Here is a 13,900-nt window from a genome sequence, read left to right on the forward strand (position 1 = left end):
CCATCACTCCTCAACCACCTTGTTGGAGCTTGAAAGTATCCATCCAGTCACTCTCATCTGTCCACATATCTTAAGACTAATTTTGCAAAGGTTATGTCCATGCCCGTCCTTGATCTTTTAGCCCATGTGCCTAATTGAGGTTGTTTTTCAGCCTTTGTGATGTGACCAGTGTCATGTAGCATACTGTCCTAGTACTGCTGAAGACTGTTCAGATTGCAGTTTTGAAAAGTGGCAGCATTTGATACTAAAGGATTTCTGAAAATCTCCTTACACATATATTAGTAGGTAATTTGTGCCGCCTTCTCCCTACATGCTTCCTCCATTTTCTGTGGTTGTTGGCCCCAAACACTTTATTGTATAGTGATCACATTTTAAAAGTTTGGTAATTTCAATACTTTTACTTCTGTCTGGCATTTTACCATTGTATTTTTTCTCCACTCTCAGCAAGGTACTTCTTGTTCCAATTGAATACCGTTTATTATTTGCTTAACAGTCTTACACAAGGAAGTATCTAGTTTCCTGTTTTACTCCAAAGAACTCAAACCATATACTAAGCATGCTCTAATTTTAAACAGTCCATTTTTAATTGGAGATTAATCTGGACTTTAAATATTGATCAGAACAAAAGATACAAACAAAATACACCCTTGCCTGATAATTCTGCAGTGTACTTTTCCATTGCATTGTGTGCCTGTGATCAGAAAGTTTCTGGTTCAGATGTGTGTTGTTAGTGTGATTTCAGCAGTGTGCCCCTGCCTAAAGCTCCAGGGATCGTCTGATCCTGCTCTCTCAAAAATGTCACTTTTATCCGAAGTGTCTGCTAAATAAATAAAATGCGGTAATTTAAATAGATTAATATCAGCTGAAGAACTGAAAATCAGTGTAGTGGTAATTCTTACTCAATGCTCTGTGCACTGTTGCTGTGGACCAGGCCAGACCTTCTTGGGATGCGTTTCACAAAGTAGGGTGTTTTGCTTTTCCAGAGAACTCGTCACATTTAATGTTGACTTACATTTAGCCCAGACTACCTAAAATCCAACAAGTTATCCAGCCAAGCAAGAAATCCTGCTGCTTACAGGGTTCTGTATACCCAACAATCCCATCATACAGACATGAAGTGTGTCTGAAACCCATACTTCATGGTGGTCGGAGTCATATTAAAACACTTTGCTACTCAAAAAGCTAACTTAATGAAGCAAATGGTGTAGAAATACCAAACCTAGCCTGACAATATCAAGAAGAAAATGGGGACACAAACATTAATACAACTTAAGGTCAGTTCCCTTTAATGACTTTGTTCTTATGATTCACAATGACAAATGATGTTGGAATACGTCAAGGAAATTTATTTGGAAATTAGACCTGTGAAACCCAACACTGGGCACATACTTACTGCAATCGGACAACTGTACTACAGGAAAACATGTTACAAGTGTTTTAAGAATGTCAGCAGTAATTAAAACACGAGTCCCACTCCATGGCCTGGACACTAAAGGCAATCCATTTTTACCCATCACATCCATAGGAATTCCAATCACTTATTACAATTAGCCACAGTGCAATAAATCTACCTATACATAGATATTTATAATATACATATATATCACGGGGAATTCAGTAAAGACTTTGCTCCATTTAAAACAGTTTTATCAGCATTTCAAAATTTTTATAAATAAAATCAGTGGAAAAAAAAAACCTATCCCATTTATATATATATATATAATTTTTTACAGATCCGCAACAATGTGGAAACTGTCCCAAGAAAGAAAGGGGGGGGGGGATAATAATTAAAAAAAAAAAAAAAAAAAAAAAAAACACACACCAGGCCAGTCAGTTTGTCAACACAAGCAGTAAACAAATGACTCAGGCCAACCAATGGAAAGGAAGAGACAAAAAAAATAAAATCTACACACACAGGACAGACAATCACTAGGGTACATCGCGCATTTACAAGAGGTTGACTACCAAACTGAGACAACTGTACACATTGTGGATAAGATCATTTATGGAGCTATATTAATTTTTTATTATTTTTTTTTTTTAAGTTCCTCTCCCCGTTCAGCAGCACACTCACTGGAAGGACTCCTGTTTATTTTGTAGAGAGGATGAGAGCCACAATTAGGCCATAAAGACCCAATACTTCAGCGAAGATAAGGATGAGGATCATGCCTACAAATAACCTGGGCTGCTGTGCCGTGCCCCGAACCCCAGCATCGCCCACGATCCCGATGGCGAAGCCGGCGGCCAGGCCACTCAGGCCAACACTCAGCCCTGCCCCCAGATGGAGGAAGCTCCTGGGAAGAGGGGTGGGAAACCAGTTAGCAAAATCTGCATGAACACCTCCCTCTATGAGGCATTTCACATGAAGCATAGGGTAAATGCAAGCTGGAAAGAAAGAAAAAAAGTAAATCCTCTGCAACATCTTTCCCAGAAAGGGGGCCACCTACTTGTAAAGGGAGACCGTATCTGAAATGTTGTTGGCGATCAACACTGCCACCACCAGGCCATAGATGGCTATGATACCCGCCATGACCACGGGGATAATGGACTTCATGATCAGCTCGGGCCGCATCACAGACATGGCAGCGATGCCGGTGCCACTCTTAGCCGTGCCATATGCTGCTCCTAAGGCTGTGAGACAGAAAGGGAGGAAGGGAAGCAAAAAGTGAGCTTCAGAGAACTGCAGAAAATGTCACAGCAATCCTCGGCAATGCAGGCTCGGCTCAAAGCTTCACACAGACACACAACGCCCATGTTAGCAAGTGTTACCTACACACATCCCTTTCTGACAAAACTGGCACATGAACCGAACTTAAAGCAAATCCGTAAATGAATAACAATTATATTCATATCCACATTGTTGCAAATAAAAAATGATCATCCACGACGAACAGGGGAGACTGAAAACCCAACAGATTTTTCCTTTGCTATTTAATTACTCAAATAAAAAATGAATGAAGGTAAACTGCCACCCCCACCAACTCCATTAATTAAATAGTCAGACACTGCACACAAGGGACGGGCAAACTGTCCTTGCTGCCAGGTTATAGCAATGCCTGCCATGATGCGGTGCTTTTTAATCCCCGTTCTGCGAAAATGCCACATTCCTCAAGATCTACGCAGCAGCTGTTCCGATGAGGCTGGGGGGCATCAGAGCTGAGATTTGCAGAACCAGGAAAGGAAACTCTGCAGCAGGAAGTGGCAGCAGCCGAGTTCTTCTGGCATGTTATAGCTTCACTAGACACAAACCTGCCCTTCCAATGGATTTAATAAATACGAACAGAATTAAATGTGCTGCATTCACTTTTTGAAGGTCACTCTTAAAATAAAAGGGAAAAAAACAGCCTCTCTTAGAATGGGGCTGATCAGGCCAGTGTGGGGGTGGAAACAGGGCACCCACTCATTGGCTACTCAGTGTGATGTAAGCACCGACTGGAGTGATGGGTCTGCTGTGAGCTCCTCCAGTGGAAAAGGAGCAACCTTCAGCCAGGATGGTTATTCCTTTAGTCCAGGTGACGGAGTCCATGGTATTTTCCTCACGCAGTCAGATTCGAGACAGGCGGTCCTTCATAAAACAGCTGGTGTTGTTACAGCTGAGAGAGAGGCTGACAGCGTCAGCGCCACATGCGGAGCCATGCAGCGCATGGAGATTTGGCATCTCAGACCTGGAGATTTGTGCCACTGACACTTAAACACCTGGAACTCGCCTCCATTAAATGAAGATGCTGCTCAGCCCTCACATTCACTTCTTTGGACACTAATCAATAAAGACTAGGGGACTCATGCCACAGGGAAGGGTCTCAATTACACACAAACACAAAATTTTAATACAGGTCTTCACCAAGTAATGGAAGAGTGTTATTGATGGTACGTGCCAACCCATTTGCATAGCTTGTTAAATAACAGCTATGAACAAATAAAATTTTATACATTTTCCAAGTACCACAAAGAGGCAAAAATCACAAAACAACCCCACCCTCCATCCCAACCCAGGCCTATACATACATGTGTAAATGTGTAAGACACACATAAGAATGCATTCACACTTTGGGGGGGGGGACACCACCATCATACAATCATACTGATGGGTCATTGCACAACACTGCAAATAAGTACCAGATATGTTGTGGCTGGTTGATAAAACTTAATTTATAATAATTAAAATCAGAGAATAATTATTTGCAAATGAGGGGCAGGCTCTGCGTATAATCAATAAAAAGGGACCAGATCACATGAAGTCTCTTCCTGCATTTAGAAAAGCTGAGAGAGAGCTGAAGAAGTGACAACCCAGAAATCACATCTTTAACCCAATGTTGGAAAGCAGGGGGTCTGGAGGACTTCCACTGCAGAAAAAAAAATTAGCCAACAGAGAGGAGACAGCTATGGCTTTGGCGTGTTAGGTGTCAAGTCTTCATTCTTCAATGTCCATCAGTTCCTGTTATGCCACATTTATAAGAACTTACTCTCATTATCAATGAGCTCATTTTCATTTCTCTTTAAAATTCAGAATATTTGCAATAGCCAAGTTCCCCATATGTCAGATCAGTCATTTTAGAGAGCAACACAGCTTTATAGACCCTGTGTGATTCCCCAGGGATGTGCATTACACATCACCAAATTGAGCTACTTCAGGCCTACCAAGGAAGGTCTTCAGACAGCATCATCCAGATCATGTAAAACTGACAACTGAGGATCGCCGGTGGTGCTTAAGACACAGGAAAATGGAGTTCCCACTGGACACATCTGAGTTGACCTCTTAGGGGCTTTGTAGTCACTCGGGTCATGCTGAGAAAACTAGCCAATGTTGAAAACATACAATCTGGGTCTGTGTAGAGAGTATTAAAAACCGACCATTAAACCAACCAATTTTTATTGTGATCTAGCAGTGATACTGGATTGTAGGAGAACTGGTTTGGGGAGCAATGTCCACTGTTACTGTAACTTAATGAGCCACAACAAGTCTTTTGTTCCATGGCAGTCATCTAGATGTAACCCAGTTACTCTTCTGGTCCTCACGACCTTCATTCAGACAGCAACTCTATGTCCAGCGTTATATTTCTGGCTAATTGGGAGAGATTCAGATACCAGGAGACAGAGCTGTATGTGTGTGCATATTTTGTATATATTCACCAAATATATGTGTAATGGGAATGAACATGTGCAAGGTATTCAAGTGGCTATGCAGTTCTTACTGCCTATGGCAACCATCACACTCATACAAACTCAACAAATTGAATTTCAAATAAATTAATAACATGAGAAGTACAATGCAATTTCAGCACTATTAAAACACAGTACTGGTGCACATTTCTGGTTAACTATCAAGCATCAAGGTGCTCTGTGAGGTGCAGCTCAACAACTCCACTTCCCACTAGAGCATCTCCAGCTCAAACCATTTTCACTGTGGTGTAAGTCTCTGGATGGAACAGAGTGTAAGCAGTACAGTTAATTCTAATTAAAGACAGAGTGATAGTGCCACAGATCTTGCTGAAGTGTCACCGAAATCAACAGGAACTGAAAGCTTTGACATCTTCTAAACCCTTTTAAAAAAAATCAAGTCAGAGACTCTGGGTGCACAAGCTCCACCTAAACACTATAAAGAGCATGCCCAGGGGGTACAGTAGGTCTGTACATCACAAATTAAAGGGCAGAGAAGTGATCTAAAATGAGGGCCACACTGAGCTCCTAGAGGCACCATGCATTTGGCATCAACTGCAAGAGAAGGTAGATGGTGCTTCCTGGATTTTGTGCTCATAATACTGGGGATGCAAGTCCATTAGCAGAACCCCTAAATTAACATAAGCAGGCCTTCCCAGCCCAAGTCACACCAGAGTGATGGAACTCAAGCAGTCAGTAGCACCCATACAGAAAAGGCTGCCAGAGGTCTTACTCACAAAGACAGGAATATCTACAACTGCAATGACTATACAGTCATGCGTTTAGAAATTTAGCAAGTATACTGGAAAAACAGGTAATTGGTCAACCAATTCATTAATGACCGGTTGTGATGTACTGAATTAAAGACAAACTGATGAACAACAAATCTCTTCAATACTAAGTGTGGAATCACCCCACACTGTATATTCAACTTTACAGACCAAAAGCATATTATTGGCTCTCACATCCAAACATGTGTCTATCGGGCCAAATAAGACAATTCTGACTGGAACAGATAGTGTAACAGGGACAGCCTTGATGCCCCACAGTGTGTGGGCAGACTTTGCACATTTGTAGCTTCAAGATCACCATTTGGTTCCATTTTTCCATTAAAGCAAATGTTTAAAATACAAACTACGCACATTCTTTAAAAACAGACTTCAGAGATATTCTGTAAAATTTTCATTTGAAACAGTGATTTTCAGACTGCTTCACATATAGGCCTTGATCCCAACTCTATAGTAAGGCTTGATTAGACAGTTTTTTTTTTTACCCATATTAAGGGAAAATATGGATCTCTGGTTTATGCGAGAAGCACAAATTATCTACCAAAAGATAAATATATTCCTTTTTTTATTTGCCAAGGAACATCATTAATCTGTAGCCCGTATGCTTTAACTGAGAAGCCCAGACACTGAATGTTTCCCATTTAAACCAAGTAAACCTATTATCTGGTTTGAGAAAAATCCGTAAGAACCAGTAAGGCTACAACTGTAGATCTCTAAGCCTTCAACCAGCAACCTACTTGAACAATTGTTACAGCACATGCAGAAACCAACAGATCATAGTTTTTTTCTTTAATCAAAACCCTTGACAGCACGACTGTGGTCCTTGGTCTCCCTCTGCATCAAAGATATAGAGGAATCCATCTCTTAATGCAACAGTAAACCAACAAGGCAAAAAACACTAAGCATGTGCTCCACACAAAACGCAGCACAAAACATACCGAGTGTTGTGTGAGTGAGAACATTAAATGGCAGAATGGTAACCTTTCTGTTCCAGGTTCTTTTTGTTATGCCTTACTGGCTGGTACAGACTCACTGCAGTGAGACAATTTGCTCAAAAAGGAAAGTGTAACATCCATCCATCCATCCATTTTCCAAACCGCTTATCCTATTGGGTCGCGGGGGGTCCGGAGCCTATCCCGGAAGCAATGGGCACGAGGCTGGGAACAACCCAGGATGGGGGGCCAGCCCATCGCAGGGCACACTCACAAACCATTCACTCACACATACACACCTATGGGCAATTTTGCAACTCCAATTAGCCTCAGCATGTTTTTGGACTGTGGGGGGAAACCGGAGTACCCGGAGGAAACCCCACGACGACATGGGGAGAACATGCAAACTCCACACACATGTGACCCAGGCGGAGATTCGAACCCAGGTACCAGAGGTGTGAGGCAACAGTGCTAACCACTGCGCCACCATGCCGCCCGGAAAGTGTAACATGACAGTAATATTTACTACTATGAAGACATCATCATTAGATACCTAAACCACAAAACTGCTGATGATTTAATTCACAGATAAAGCAGATCTTTGTTCTTGGGATTCCCTGCAGATCATCAGATTTCACTATAACACCTGACAGCGAGACATTCGGATGTTAAATCTCTCCAAACAAATCAGCAGAAATATTTAGGATGTACCATTTACAGCAAATTAACCATTAATCGTTAGAGAATATATGTAACGCCCGTTTTACGTATGGCAGGCAAGAAATAGCATGGAATTTCCATTTCTGTTGCTTAGCTGTCCACCATTTCAATACTTCAAAAAGATGAGGTCGAAATATATCAAAAAATTTGTTGAAAGCACCGACCACCGCTCAAATTAAAGGCATTTTAACAGGAGACTACAACAAAAACCGCAACTACAAAACCAACACAGAGAGGTTTTAACTGCCACGGTGACCAAAGCAGAAGACGGGTTATAATTGACATCTTAATCAGCACTGTACAATGCCACCAGTTTTCAGTAACAAGTTTTCCGCTTCGAAAGGGCAAAGCCAGAGATACCAGTTATTGCGTATACCTCACAGAAAAGCGTCACCAATAAGGAAATGCAATTTAAAAAAAGGGTGTCCCATCGCTTAAAGCCGTGCGGACGGAAGTAATGAGAATATGGCATCGGAATCCTAATACAAACGGGATGACACGAGCGTAGTAGACGGCGAAGATGGCCGATTCTTCGAGGGGGGGTGGGGGCTCATGCAGCCCTGGACGAATCGTTTGCAACATCAATGAATTTGCCATAGACAATAGACGTAACATGGCCGATTTAGGCATACTAGCAGCAAACGCAATCGAATCATGTTAATAGCCGGTGGACTTAGGAATACGACACTGACTTTTGACGAGAAAGCTTGTATTTGGATAAAACACTGATGTGCCCAGGGGGTTACTGGGAACACGACTTACTGCAGCTTTGGAAAGGCACCCCTGCGGCGCCTTCGTACGGGGACGTACCTGGCTGCATCGCACACGGCAGCACTTACAACTATTGGCCGTCTACTTCTGACTAAGTTCCAATTGCCTAACATAGATACAGCCATGTTCTGGACGGCATCGTAAGCAATAAACCGGCTAGTCAGCATATGTGATCAACGCCATCGCTTTTCCAAAACAGGACAACGCGTAGACAACCGGGTACATTATTACCTGCCCCCCTCCCAAATCCTGTGCCAACCCTAAACTAGTCAGGTTGGCTTTTTAATCTTTCATGACATCTTTACCCTTTCCTGTACTGCTACCTTCTGTCTTCCTAGGTAACGAACCAATTTAACACCCCCCCCCCCCCCCCACGACAGGTTTAGCATACACGACAGTTCAGCATTTTACCATATATACACGTACATTAGACGTTACAAGGAGGAAATATATAGCAATTCACTCGTACATCAGGAAGAAGAAAATGAGAAATAATAAATTTGAACGCTTCATTTACCGCTGAACACCATAGCCGCAGAGGCACCCATCACCGCGAAGAAGGGAGAGTATTCAGGGGCGGTGGACGACATCCTTTCCCACTCACACTAAAAAAAAACACAGGAGTACAAAACTAAACGCTTCGCTAAAAGCGACGTCCTTCCGTTTAATAATCGCGTTAATTCTCTAAATCGTGAGTTACGGGTTGGCGACTTGCTAACGACACCAAGCGACCAGATAGCTACGTAAGTGGACGAGTCACTAGTTCCCCCCTCCGATAAATACCGGCCCAGCGACACAAAATGGCGAAGCGGAAAATATCACCTGACCGACCATATGGACACAGTCCATTGGGGAATCGTGGGGGGTTCCATATGCATAAATGTTTATTTCAACTCATTTGAGCGATTGCTATAATGCTAATAATCCGCGTATGTATTATTTTAATATTAATTTTGTTTAAATATATAGCGATCACATCAATACGTTTTTTGTAGTGTTTTGCTATTTCAATGTGACGTTTTCTATCAGAGCGAAAGTGGTGCGTTCCTCCGCAGAGCGTCTCAATACGGGGTGCTTGCTGTATAGGACTGCGTTCAGGAGAAATAATGGCGGCGTAACCAAGCACAATTTGGAAATTCCCTCCCAAGATCGTGTCATACTCAGTAGTGCACATGCACATTTTATATAACTTATATTATATTATGTGTTACATGCAGTATGGAATGATGCCGTGGTGTTTTTTTCTCTTTTCAAATGTCATACAAATTAGAACGATCTTAAAACACTTAAACTGAGAATGCATTTGAAAATGTGATACCAAAATGACCGTGCTCTTGCAATTAAACATTGCATGTTATGAAATGAATCATTAGAAAGAACTTTGAATAAACGGCGCGATCTCATACACAACTGCACTTCGTACCTTTTACAGATTTATAGTCGATTGGAAAATCACGTAAACTCGTGATGGGTCTTGTGACCTCCAGTCAGCATCTAAGGGGAAGTAATTCTTTGTCTTTGACTACTCATGAAATCCTATGTGTTAATTTTATTCCACCCAAAAGCCTTTTATGCATTAATCTTATTTTACACGCAGAGTTGTGTCAGATCAGGTCAAAAATGTTATACCTAATATTCTATAACCTACTATTGTCAATAGCTGTACATTAAATTGATTTTTAACTTATTAATTCTTACCCTTAATAAGGCAATACACAGAGGGAGACACACAAATATATTTAAGAAACACACATTGATACAAATTACATACTACATTTTTCTTGAGGTCATTCATTTACAGCAATACTGTAATTAGAATCTTAATGTTAACCTTCCAGCAATCTTAGATCAATTGGCCCATTTAATGATGAGTTATCAGCCTGCTTTAGTACAATGCAGATTCACAAATCCATAAATGCTTAATGTAGACCTATTTATGCCTGAACACATGGGTAGAATAATAATTCTAAAGACAAAACTAATTTATTACTCAGTTGCTTATAATGTACCCACCTCACTCCCTTGTCATACATGAGAAGGCCTGTATGTTTTATGGGTTACAATTGAGCTTGCGTCTGTTTCACAAGGAAAGCAGTGAAATATTAGAAACAGTCTGAATAAATGTGTCACAGAATGCAGCCCGAGGTATTTCTTCTGATTTTTTTTCACTCGCTCTTTTGCGCCCACTAATTAAATTGCCTACGTCACCTATAGTGCAATCTGGCCCTGAGGGTAAATAATATACTGTTTGCAGGTAAAAATGACTTAAGATGTAAGCAACGGTGTAGCAGAGAGTTTGATATTTGGGGAGCTTAATAATATAAATACAAAGGTCTGTTTATTGGGGAGGGGGGGATGAATAAGTCCAAAAAAATTGGGGGGGGGGTACATGTCCCCTTCCTCGTCCCTACTCCCCTGGATGTAGGTCCATTGGTTAGTTTTAGGAAGTGTACGTATTTGCCAAGGAGGCTGGCAAAATGGGTGGGAGCGCATGAGTCAGAGTGGTAGCACATGCCCCGCCCTGCCTGCCTGCCTGCCTGCCTGCCTGCCTGCCTGCCTGCCTGCCTGCCTGCCTGCCTGCCTGCCTGCCTCCCTCCCTCAGTGCTATCTGAAGTCTGCAGTGCCACATAGCTGGCTAGACAGGCAGCCCTCAGCCACAGCGGAATTTCTTCCTCCACCTATTTTTTTTAAAGAACAAATGAATCCCATAATGTTCAAATATGGTATTTCCCAACCAAATTCATTGACTGTGGGTATTAAAACACATTCATTCATTTGTACTCCACTCACTTTATCATAAAAATGCCTTAAATTCAGCATGACAGAAGATAAAAAATAGGCCTGTTTTCCATACAAAGATGTGTCTGATGAAGTCTCATTTATGTGAACAAGTGAAAAACACGAATATAACATTAAATGTAGCGATTACTGGGGCTTCTATATAAAATAATATATTAATTCCCAAATATAAATAGCAAAAGCCATTGTGAGTAAACCTTTTTCCTTGCCGATCCACTACATAAACTGCTAAATGAAATATTGAACACGAAAAACCACCATTATTCTTAAACAGAATCTAATCTCTATAAAACAGGCACTATATCCAGAAAATGTGCAGAGATCACAGTCACAAGGACATGACTGAAAGCAGTGTGGAAAAAGAGCAGTGGCAGCTTTGGTACAGTTACAGCTTTATCACTTTAAGGCACGGGGAAACAGGCCAATCAAACGCAGTAGGACAAATCCTAGCTTTCAGTATTGAGCATTAGACAGCAAATCGTGGGCACCGGCCATCTCTATCGAATCCCTTCACACTGCTCCCCAGCCCTGAGTGGTGATTGATCAAAGGCTTAAAAGCTTAAGTATGTTACTCATTATGATGGTAAAATCCACACTTTCCACAAATCCAGAGTTCAGTCATTGCGAAAGAGCAACCTCACACAGTGTTGTTCAAATGAAACCTGAAATCGTTCATAAAATGTATATGAATAATGCAAGGCATGTATTGCCAATAACATTTATTAAACATCATTAGGCCTATTTTAGGGGGTCTTTAGTCCCCCCCCATGTGTATTTATTGGCAGAATAGCTTTTTACATTATATACAAGTTTTCCATCCCCCCCACAGTAATGATTCAGCCATCATATTCATTCATCTCTAACTACACCATTACGTATTAGACATTTTCCATACGGTGGGTCTGAACCACTTAGGCGTGGAGTTTCTTCCTTTTTAAAATAGATGCATTCTACACCCCCCCCAACACGTGACATGGGAAGTGTATGGGAAGTTTCATCATGCCTGCCTGTTCATGGAATATTCTGCTGTAATTTAGCCCTATACTGACCTGCACTAGCTATTTGACCATGCACGTTTTGTTGGTTATTTGAAATTTTTGACTTACCACTTTCCACACTGGAGTACTTTAAGTTAAGGATTCTGCCCAGTACTATGCAGGTCATGTACTGCTTGAGTTACAAGTCCCTGTATTTCACAATCTATCAATATTACAACATATTTGAAAACCCACCTATTCAAATAATTACATGTTGCATTGATGAGGAATTTGAATACAAAAAAGGAACCATTGACTGCATCTACAAGCAGGCACCGACTGTTATTGGTATTCTGTTTGTTCAGTGTATAATCACTTAAATATGCTGTATTCTTACATATTTTATATTTCACATGAGACTGAAAATAGGGGAAGTATCCAGCAAAAATAGGATCCGCATCAGTCTCTCCCCATGACTAAACATCTTCTGGTTAAAAGTTCGTAAGATCTGACTCTTTCAAAAGTTCCTTGTTTTACCTAAATAAAACACACAGGAAAGTATTTATTCTTACACTGAAACAGACAGAGGATGCCCAGGGGAAAATGGCAGTAAAAACAAAAAAAGTATCCTTGGCAACAGGTCATATTTTCTGTGAACATCTTGTTAGGTTTGCAAAGATACAAAGCCAAGCCCAGGGATCACGGGGCATCACAGAATGAACTAGGCAGGACATTTACACGAGTACTAATGTAGACTGATCGATTCATCTGAGGAGACCGTCTTTTATTTCGTGCGACGAAATCAGAAACTGCAAAAATCCAACTAAAGATAGAAAGAAAACATGTACACACACTGGATTTAAACTCACAACCCTGGAGACGTAAGGCCACATCAGTGCTTGCTAAGGCACTGCGCGATTATTTTTTGAAAAACAATTGCGGCAGATACCCATTTTGACGCTTCCAACAATTTCCCAAAAATAGAATTTTTATTCTAATGCTTTACCACCTTTTTCATTGACAACGTACAAACTGACCACTACAACCAGAATGCATAAACACATCAATTAATCATACACCGAGCGATATTTCTGTTTGAGGGGACGGTACCGTCTCTCAAGCAAATATATTTCATGGTGATTATGTCTCAAAAATCATTTATCAACCATTTAAAAAAACGGTGTTTTTCAAAAATCCATAACAAAGATACGTAGGGATTCAATTTGAAGTTTTTACACTGTAAATATTTCATGACATAATTCATTTGAAAATGTATTTTATTTGACGTGGTTCACGTTTTTCATGAACAAATGTAGTATTTCTAATAAACACTTAATTGTTGAATTAATTTTCGCCTTAAGTGCTTACTGTGACAGCATGTTACGAGATACAGTATCAGTTGATGAAAAGCAATTTAATCTATCAACACAATAAACATTGGTAACATGCATTTAACTTCAAAACAGAATTACTCAGAATGACACGCTATTTGCAGGTCTGTAATTATCCTCCACGGGACGTACAACACGCGCAGCTACACCTTAGCCTCAGCTGTGGAATTTAAAATGGGACTTGCGCAGTAGGAGCTGCGTACCTTAAGGTAGCCCTCTTAACCAGAGAGAGAGAGAGAGAGAGAGAGAAACAAAACACTTCGAACTTTAAACTGCTATTGACCACACACGCTAATACATAATTTGGGGTGAAATAACAATAAAAAAATAAATCGACGATACCGTTGCATCTTTAAAATACATGG

At 40.9% G+C, this 13,900-nt stretch overlaps 1 protein-coding gene across 1 annotated transcript; it reads right to left on the bottom strand.

The window, feature by feature from the left end:
• Nucleotides 1-1,263: 1,263 nt before the first annotated feature.
• atp6v0cb (ATPase H+ transporting V0 subunit cb) lies at nucleotides 1,264-9,181 on the bottom strand. The gene is made up of 3 exons (XM_049012825.1): nucleotides 8,886-9,181; nucleotides 2,448-2,631; nucleotides 1,264-2,294 (listed from the first exon to the last, which is right to left on the bottom strand). The coding sequence occupies exons 1-3, from the start codon at nucleotides 8,956-8,958 to the stop codon at nucleotides 2,090-2,092; spliced, it is 462 nt and encodes a 153-aa protein (XP_048868782.1). The 5' UTR covers nucleotides 8,959-9,181; the 3' UTR covers nucleotides 1,264-2,089.
• Between the last annotated feature and the right edge of the window lie 4,719 nt (nucleotides 9,182-13,900).

Source organism: Brienomyrus brachyistius, chromosome 5, assembly GCF_023856365.1.
Source record: "Brienomyrus brachyistius isolate T26 chromosome 5, BBRACH_0.4, whole genome shotgun sequence".
NCBI lineage: Eukaryota > Metazoa > Chordata > Actinopteri > Osteoglossiformes > Mormyridae > Brienomyrus > Brienomyrus brachyistius.

Coding starts and splice junctions, on each gene's coding strand:
- atp6v0cb (XM_049012825.1), bottom strand. CDS start 8,958: ATGTCGTCCACCGCCCCTGAATACTCTCCCTTCTTCGCGGTGATGGGT. Junction 2,632..8,885: donor TGCGGCTATGGTGTTCAGCG/GTAAATGAAGCG, acceptor TCTGTCTCACAG/CCTTAGGAGCAGCATATGGC. Junction 2,295..2,447: donor GATACGGTCTCCCTTTACAA/GTAGGTGGCCCC, acceptor CCCTCTTCCCAG/GAGCTTCCTCCATCTGGGGG.